Here is a 9,147-nt window from a genome sequence, read left to right as displayed (position 1 = left end):
TGAAATGTCTGTAATAAAATTGAAGTTTGTAATGTCGTTCTTTACTAACTACACAGTGCACTTTTTCTGTAGCTTATTACTATTAGAGGAAAAAGCTACAGATTTATAAAGAGAAGAATGCCAAATAGTGAACTTCTGTTGCCCTTTAGATTTCCATTTCATTTTCCATCTATTGTGAGAAGTTCTGAGAAATGTTTTATTACATTGTAGTGCACCTAAAATGCTTTGATCTATAATACCTATTCTCATAACAATACAGTAAAATGTGGGAACTTTCTGATATTGTGATTTTCTGTGATTGCTGATAATTACGAAGTATATAAATATTGTTGTAGTATGTAAAGATTTTGTCTAAATAGACCCATAAAAAGAATGTGCCTTTGCTAAAGTGAGACACAGGTTTCGTCAGAAACTACTCAGCATTTTTTTTCATAATTTTTTTTTTTTTTTTCCTGGATATTTTAATTCTAAATTAAAGAAACTAAAATAATTCTTTTCCAGCAACATGGTGTAGAACTAGAGAAGTGTTAAATAACTATGAGAGCAGCACCATCTAGTGTTAATATTACGTAAAGAAAATTTTCTTGGTAATTATTCCTATTTCTTCAAGGAAAAGTTTTTTAAATCAGCTTTGATTCTGGGACTGAAACTGCATTTCTAGTTTAAAGTCACCCAAGGGAATAATACAATACATGGAAAACATGTAGTTGCTGTGTAGGTGCTTGCTGCTTTGTGATACCTAAGGTACAGGGCCATACCTGAAAGAAAGTGGGATCTCAGCATTTCCTGCTTGTGCAGATAATCTTTTTATAAGAATAATTTTAAGAAATAAATTCAAAGGATAAAGCACCACTTCTGTATTTTGTTTGGGGGGTGGGGTGGGAGGAGAAATTTTCTTACCTTTTGGGTGCTTCCTTTTTTTTTAATCTTAAACATATTAAAAATAATGTAAGAAATACTATTCTTTTTTCCCCCTCTACTTAAATGCAAATATTAAAGGCTCTGTTGGTGATATACAAATGCCATTCTTAAATTTAGTGTTCCAAGAGTTTAAATGGTTGAATCTAACAAAGAGAGATTGAAATTCTGCATAATTACAGTTTTAATCTGTTATGGATTCCAAAATTTGTCTTTTGTGATTCAATATCCATTCAAACATGTATTACTTTAAAACTATAGTGTTTTATAAATTTCTTTTCTGTTTTCAGGCTTGTGTGGATGTACGAGCAAGCAGTGTATTTTGGCAAAAAATGGAATTAGTAGAAACCATTCAAGGGCAGCCCAAGCTGCCAGAGTGGCTCTCCACACACCCCTCTCATGAAAACAGAGCGGAGCACTTAGACCGGTTGATCCCAGAGGTGAGCAGAGTTGTCTTTTTCTCTTAGAAAGGTTGCCAGAATTAGTTTGGTATTGATTCAATAGCTACTTTGGTATTGATTCACAATCTACTCATTTAGCCTTGTGCATATCTTATCCTTACAGAAATTTTCTGTTACAAAGCTCTCAACCTGAAAGATTTCATTAAATGAGGAAAAATTAGGATAGCACAGGTAAAATATAATTACATTATAGGTTTGGTTTTTCTTCTCTGCTTTCTGATCAAAGTGTAGTGTTTTGCTTTTGAGTGGTCTTCCTGGTACAGATGTGACAGTGTCACAGGTCTCAGCTGTTCTTTTTGTTTGTTTGTTTTTGCCATTTTGGAAGCCAGTTTTTAAGGTGGATCTCTCAGCTGTCTTGACTTCTGCTCTGGTCGATAGCCCTCGGCTGTCAAATAGGGAATGCTCCATCCTATCCTGTCTCTCTCGGTGATATGGGATTGAAAACACCTCAAATAACTGTGTCTCAGAAGAATGTCAGAATCCCCAGTAGAAGATTTCTTAATAGTCCTAGTTATGATAGGTCTCTGTAGATTTTGCAGCCTGCTTTTTCCTTCTCATCTCGGTTCCATCACATTAGGGAACAAATTTTACCCCACTGCAAGGAACTTGAGATAATTCCTGCAATGGCCCATCAATCTGCAGTCTTTTCTCTTTTTCTTTTCAGATTTCCTCTCAGAGGAATGCCAAGTGGATAGCTATTTGGTTATTATCTTAATTTGATGTGCTACTCGGTGGTAGTTTAAGAACAGAGAACTGTTCCAAGTTTAGTAATCTTGGTTTGTTTACTGTTTCCTTAAATAGTCAGGGTTTTAACTACAGAAAAGTAAGATTGTTTTTTTGCCAAGTTCTTTTTTAAATAAAATGTTAAAGCACTTCACAGCAGCACTGTTTTCCAGCAAGCTAAACTGTGTTTGGAAATTCCCTTTCTTATAACCAACTGCTGATTTCTTCTTCTTCCCTGTTTTTTTTAAACATTCAAGTCAGTTTAAGTCTTTCTCAATTTCAAACAGTTGAAGATTTTTTGGGAGAGGGATTGTTAAAATGTTGAGGTGTTTACTGATTTCAAAGGAGAGGAAAAGATTTTCATGATTCCTTTAAGGAGGAATGCAGTAGGTATCCTCAGTGATGGCATAAATCAAATCAACATTAGGGGTGAGAGGTTGGAGACTGGCTGGGCTGAATATTTTAAATTTATATACTCAAATTCTATACTTTGCAAAAGCAGGTTGAGAGACTATTTTGATGGATTTTCTAACACAGCAGAACAGCTGATGATACTTGATGGTACTTGCTGTGCAGCTTAATTTTAGTTAGATTGAACATAAGGGGTTCAGGATCCTTTATTTTCATGTAGTTATTGACTGGCTTATAAAGTGGGAATGGAATAAATTACTACTTACATTCTACCCCAGGACTGAGCAAATAAGTTAAATAACTGAGCAACTGTGTAGACCTGGCAGTTATTTCTGTCTTACATCTTCTAGTTTAGTAGGGGGAGCAACCTTTATCTTTTTATAGCCACTCTTACTTCTCAGAGCAGTGGAGGCTAGGAAAATTTCTTCCAGAAGATGTTTGAGGGGATGTTTTCATTTGCCTTTTACCTTAAACATTCTTTGGAGGGGGCCAAAGGCTTCCTGTTTTTAACAGAATTTTGGTAGACATAAATGATATTGATACTACAAAAGTGGAATAAAAATGGTGTTGGAGGCTTCTTGTCTGATGTGTTGACTTTTCTTCCTTTGAGAACTGCTTTCTTGAAGCTGGATATTGGGCTTTTAAAAGAAATCCTGGTGCTTCAGGATGGTGCATTTTTGTTTCATTGTTCACATACTTAAAACCTTTTAGAACAATATGCTTAGGTAGGTATTCAGAGCCAGATTTTGGAAAGGGCCTTTTTATCTCTCTAGTATCTCTCTCTGAAGAAACTCTGCTTCTTAAGACTCAGTTTCAGATCCACCCGAGTGTTGTGTTTCATAAGCTGATAGTTTTAAAGTTGAAATTATTTTCAGGACAATACAATATCTATTATTAGACTTGCTACTGTAGCTGGGAGGAAATAGGAACAAGTTTTTGGGCTTCTTAGGCCACACAGATGTTTCTCTGCAGACTTCTAAGCAAGTTCACTGGAAGACGCAATCAAATAAAGTGAGAATTTTTCTTCAGGTAATGAAAGAGCATGTCTTAATCAGGAAATGTAAATTAAAGCAGGAATATCTCAGGGATTCTCTTTTCACATAATTAAGAGACAGAGCAAATCAAATGAGTTTTAAAGATCTTGCATCTGGTTTTCTGAACAAGTTGGAAGTTACAGCCAAACTAAGGAATTGGTAAATGAGAGAGCTATAAGCAGTTAGAAAGTAGTGCTATCCTGGAAAGGAAATGAAGAAAATTAGAAATATTTAACCAAGTTTTTGAAGGATTTCCCCCTCAGACTGGAAGAGAATTGGATTATAAACTAGGAAAACACAATATACTGTTAAATAAGAAATGGAAATCTCCCAGAAGTCCTAGGTAGAGGGTGGTGAGATGCTTGATGATGCCTATGCATTTTATTTTAAGATAAATAAATCCTAAAATTATTTTTTAGTATTGGGAAGGATGCTTGCCAATGTTCCGGAGAGAAAAATTGTGGAAGTCTTGTGCCAGAGAGAAGCTATAAGATCTTCTAGTTTCTTTCCAAACCTTTTATTTTAAGGTTCTCTAAGTTAATACAGTTTGTCTGCTTTTTTCCTATTATGCTGTTCAAATAGAGCCCTGTACATCAGCTGAAGCCTCAGCTGTACTGAATAAAGCAGAAGGTAATCTACTGAGCCTTGCCTGTGACACAAAAATGTATCTTGACATGACATTTGCTTTTTTGGCATTGTGTTGTTGGCTCAGATTCCATTCTCAATTCACTGTAACTCCTGTTTTCTGCTCTTTCTTGTGGAGATGCCATGTTGAGATAATTTTGAGAAGAATGCTAAATTGGGATATATCACCTCTGCTACTTCTCTTTTTTTCCCCTGGTTCAGTTAACTTGTAAAAAAAAAAGTTAATTAATTTACTTGGGCAAGACCTGTTATTGCCAAATCCGCATTAGCCATTTATTATTTTATTTGGGTAGTTACTCCTTATTTGTCAGTTTTCTGCCTTTTGGATATTGAAGATACATTTATTTCACTTCCTGTGGAAAAACGCTTTGGTGTATTTGCCCTTTACTTAGAATGTGAAGCTCACTTTAGATAGTTCTAGCACTGGAATATATTATTTAAGCTCCGTCAATGTGAAAACTTAAAGAAGAAAAAAAAATTACTTGTGTTTCTATCCTTCCCATAAAGTTGTTAAACATTTTGGCACAATTTTTCCTTTCTCTGCCAACAGAAGCAGTGAAAGATTTAAAGTTTAAGCTTTATATATAAGTAGTTATTTTTCCTCCATCAAGTAAAAAAATCTGTACTTTCTTTTAATTATCTCTTTACTTCATTTGTTGAACCTATTGTCTTCCCTAAGCTGGATAATTGTAATTCATTTTGCTACTCAGTGTTTCTGATTTTGTTAATTAATTTTTTTTTCCCCTACCAGCTTGTGCTGTTTCTTAGTTTCTGTCAGAGTTGCAAGGCCAGAGCTAAGTCAGCCCTGCTGAGGTAACTGCAGTTAATGCACCAGAGACTCTAACCCTTGGCCTGGCTTGTGGACAACAGAATGATGTGACTTTTATAGTGAGAGAGATCACAGCCTGAGAGGTAGGATGCACTCCAAAAAGCTGTAAGAGGTCGAGATGCAGCACTTAGCCTGGTATCTTTGACAGTGGTGAAGGATTAATACTGATAGCTAAAAATTACTTGTTTCTATATTTGTCTCTGCTGGTAGGATTTATATGAAAGCAAAAGGATGCTCCCTATTTCTTATGCATCCTGCCTTCCTAGCACGGTAGCTGCAATTGTATTGATAGTAAAAACAGCTTCACCATTGCTACTCAGAAGTAATGGATTTGATATCTTGAGGTCTTCTGAACCAGTAAGCATGCAGGTGGTCTTTATTCTGAACAGCAGTACATCTCTCTTAAGGTTAACCTGAAAAGAACAGCATTAAAGTGCTGTTGGCTCCCAGGTGAATCTGTGTTAGACTTGTCTCAGATCTGCCCATCTTCTTTATTGAGAACACTCTTCAGTAAAAACAGTCAATGAAACACATTCTTATTAAAATATTGAGATGCATGTGCTTCATTGAGTATGCTTTTACTTGTCCTCTTGCCCTAATTGTCAAAAGACAATTTGCTTGAGTAATATTAAATTTCTGGACTTGAAGTTGCCAGTGATTTTAGAACTACGGTATAACTGACCATGTTAGGCTGTCTTATCTTAAGAAAAAAATTACATTGTAAGCTCCTCAGCCTGTTACTGGCATCTTAATGCTGCTACAAAGTTACTGGCACAAAACAAAATAGCAGCAGTCACCAGCAAGGGAAAGGATGCTTTCTAACTAGGATTATATGTAGCATGGTAGTCACAAATGCACATACAAAGGCTACTTTCACCTGGAGTATGTGTTCATAGCTGTCTAACAATGAGATGACATGTCAACACAGCTTTCCATTCTCATAACTGTAGTCTTTTTAATGGCATGTGAGTTGATGCTGTTGAATAGGTGCCTTCTGCCCCCTTGGAAAGCTTTACATCTAGCAAGAATGCAAAGACATCCACAGGGTAAAAACGTGAACTGAAAGATTGTTCTTTACCTTTGCTGTTGTGAGTTTAATATTTTAGATAAATGAAACTGGAAATAGGCCAGGCACAATATAGCCATGAAAAACAGAGATATAAAATAGCTAAATTAGTTCAGAAGAGAATTATGTTGCCCTTTCCAGAGTACAGCCTAAATCTTTATATTTCTATTTGCCTTGAATAATGCTGCTTGACATTAATGCAGTCTTGCAGCAGCTTGTGTTCTGGAAGAGAACATGAGAAAACTCTTGGTTTGTCATAAATGTCAGTTTAGAAATTAATTGGTCACTGAAGCAGAAGAATGTTCAGTGGTACAGTTACATTTGGTGACTGTATGTACAGTCATGCTGTAGAAAAACAAATACTGAAATACTTTATTCATATTTTTTTAAAGTTAGACAAGAGGAGTATTTGCCTACTTAATCCAGACTTGTGTATCCAGTGATTTGAATGTTACATTTCAGCAAGAAACAGCTGGAGAGACTCTTGCTATATTCCTGGAATGCATCTTCTTCCTAAACCAGTTCTTAAATTTAAATTCTGTTTGTTTCTAGCCACTTACAGCAAGCTCTTTATCAGTTATTGCAGTAAAGTTAGGGAGAAATATGTTTTGGTACCTCCTTATACAAAGAAGCTAGTTAAGAAGCTTTACTTGTCTGTTTTAAAATGTGCTGTAGTAAGATGTTTCCAGTGTCTCCTGTGAAAGAATGCCAAGTTGTTTCAAAATGATGAGCAAATACTTTTGCCTAGATGTACTGGAATATTTGATTTTTCAGCCAAATCTAGTGTATATAAAGCAGATAAAAATTCATGCTCTGCTTTTAAGTGCAGTGCTAGGACTGCTATGAAAACTGTGTCACTTTCTTCCTCCTCTTTAATCCATCTAGAACGACTGAATCAACTTGTGGTTTTTGCCAGCAGTCCCTAATACTGATCAGGAGGCACCTGGTTGCATATAACTCAGGACAGGTCCAGCCATTACTTTTCGAGAATCCATAGTTAGGAAGTGAAGTGGAATAAAATACATTTGAATTTATATTCCCATTAAATGATTAAAAATAAAGCTGGTTGTCAATCTACCCAGAGTTTTATGTTGTTAGTTGAGATCCAGATACAAATAACATGATGTTAAAGTGGCTGCTCCACAGTGACTATTGATTAATATCAGGCTAATTTTTGACTTGGTGTTTTCTTAGTGTTTTGTTTTGCAAATCTTAAAAAATAGTTCTTAGCAGAGATGTAGAATCCTCTAAAATTCTACATAGAACATCTTACTTTATGATACATAAGATCTTGGTTTTTTGATTAGTTTAAATGGGTCTTGTGGGAGAACCCATGGATAGAAGTGGGTCTGTCTACAGCCACTTGCAACATATTGCAATGGACTTAGTTGTGTGGTATCCATTTGTTAGGTCTAAAATGAGATGCCTGTTTGCATGGAATAATTAAGGTATGTTCAGCTTTGTTAAAATGAAAAATCAAACATCTTCTAAAACAGCTGACTTCATACAGTTCAATATCAATTTCTTCATGGTGCCTTGGAGACAAGAGATCCATCCATTGTCATACCTATCTCAGATTGCCCACAGGACAGGATGATCTGAGGGGAGTGTGCTTTCACTAATGGGTTTTGATTATCTGGGAAATTCTTTGGCTCCTTTGTGCCTCTACTTTCTAATCTATAGAATGGAAACAATGACAGTTAGCAGGAGTAACAAAGTTTGATCTTTTACTGCTAATCCTTTTATCTAGATGAATTTGTACATTCTAGAGACATTATTTTCTGAGAAAACTTGGAAGCTGTGTGTTCAAATGCTTCTTGAAGATGATGTAATTTATGTAACTGGACTTTAACTATACTGGTCAACCATCTGGACCTCTGTGCTGAACACTTAAATGTCCAGGATGTTAATGGAGATTTTCCCCTCCTTTTTTTGAGTTAGACAACTCTATGTAGTTGCTTCAATGATAGAACATATCTCAAGAATTACATTATTCACCACCCTTTTTTTCTTGATTCTGTCATTTTAGTTTCCATGTGAATGTAAATTAAAAGGTACTGATGTGCTGTATCACATTAAAAAGTTAGAGAACTTCCTATTTGTTTATTCTCTAACTTGTAGACTATCCATGTTTGAGAGACTGTCTGTGAGAAAATTATTTTAATTCTTAATTTTTTCCATTGTTTTACCATTATACCACATTTCTGCCCAGGAATTCTTGGGTTTCTGTTGAAAAGTTGTTTAGTAACACCTCAGACTCAGCATTATACTCACCAAGCTTTGTGTGCAAATGTAGAGCTTATTGGAAAGCCAAAGCCACTGTCTGAAATCTTTTGTTTTTCTTGTTTGAATGAGCTTGATTTGTTTCCTATGTATTCACAGGCTCTTAAAATAAGAGAGAGCTGCAATTGTCCATCTCTTTCTGGACCAGATCCTCGCCTCGTTTTCAGACTTGCCATGCAAGATCTCCTGGAATCATCTAAAGATCAAGAAACCCCAAATTCTACAAAGCGAGATCTCTCAAAACCAAAGCTGGATTTTCCTCACACTCAAAAAGTGGAAGATATGCCAGTAACTTTTGCAGTTAAACCTACAAACTAATTATCACAGTTTTCACTTTTTGTGAAACTTACGGTCCCTCAAGGTCTGTCTTACAACCTGAATTTGTCTTTGAGCCATAAAGAAGATGTAGCTGCTCATATTCTGTGTTTCTTTAATGTAATCTGTCACTCAAAGCAATAAGGAGCCATGCCCACACGGTGAAGAGCAGCATGTTGGAGCAGGAAGTTTCTTATTCATCAAGAGTTACTAAAATAAATCACTTCTCAGGGAAAAGATAATCTGGTACAATCCAGTTGCACAGTGTAATTTTCAGCTTTATCAGGCTCACCTTGATCAGAGGACAGATGAGCCAGAAGTGTCCCTAAAGCAGAGGAAAAAGTATCGTTTTCATCACTTAAGTTGTCTGGTTTATCTTGCTGTAATTTGGGTTAGATCTGCTTGGCTTCATTTGAGAAATAATGAGGAGAGCTCACTGCCTGTTCCACATGTAGAATGTTT

General features: G+C 35.8%; 1 protein-coding gene across 1 annotated transcript in view; it reads left to right on the top strand.

Moving 5' to 3' along the window:
• OMA1 (OMA1 zinc metallopeptidase) overlaps window positions 1-8,688 on the top strand; it is a 17,598-nt gene extending 8,910 nt beyond the window's left edge. The window contains exons 7-8 of the mRNA XM_009993574.1: window positions 1,209-1,358; window positions 8,470-8,688. Of these exons, the coding sequence (XP_009991876.1) occupies window positions 1,209-1,358; window positions 8,470-8,688 (369 nt within the window). The remainder of the gene's footprint in view (window positions 1-1,208; window positions 1,359-8,469) is intronic.
• The last annotated feature ends 459 nt before the right edge of the window (window positions 8,689-9,147 follow it).

Source organism: Chaetura pelagica, unplaced genomic scaffold (assembly GCF_000747805.2).
Source record: "Chaetura pelagica isolate M959 unplaced genomic scaffold, ChaPel_1.0 scaffold433, whole genome shotgun sequence".
Taxonomy (NCBI): Eukaryota; Metazoa; Chordata; class Aves; order Apodiformes; family Apodidae; genus Chaetura; species Chaetura pelagica.
Note: the sequence above shows the minus strand (reverse complement) of the source record. Positions and strands in the feature narration are given on the sequence as shown.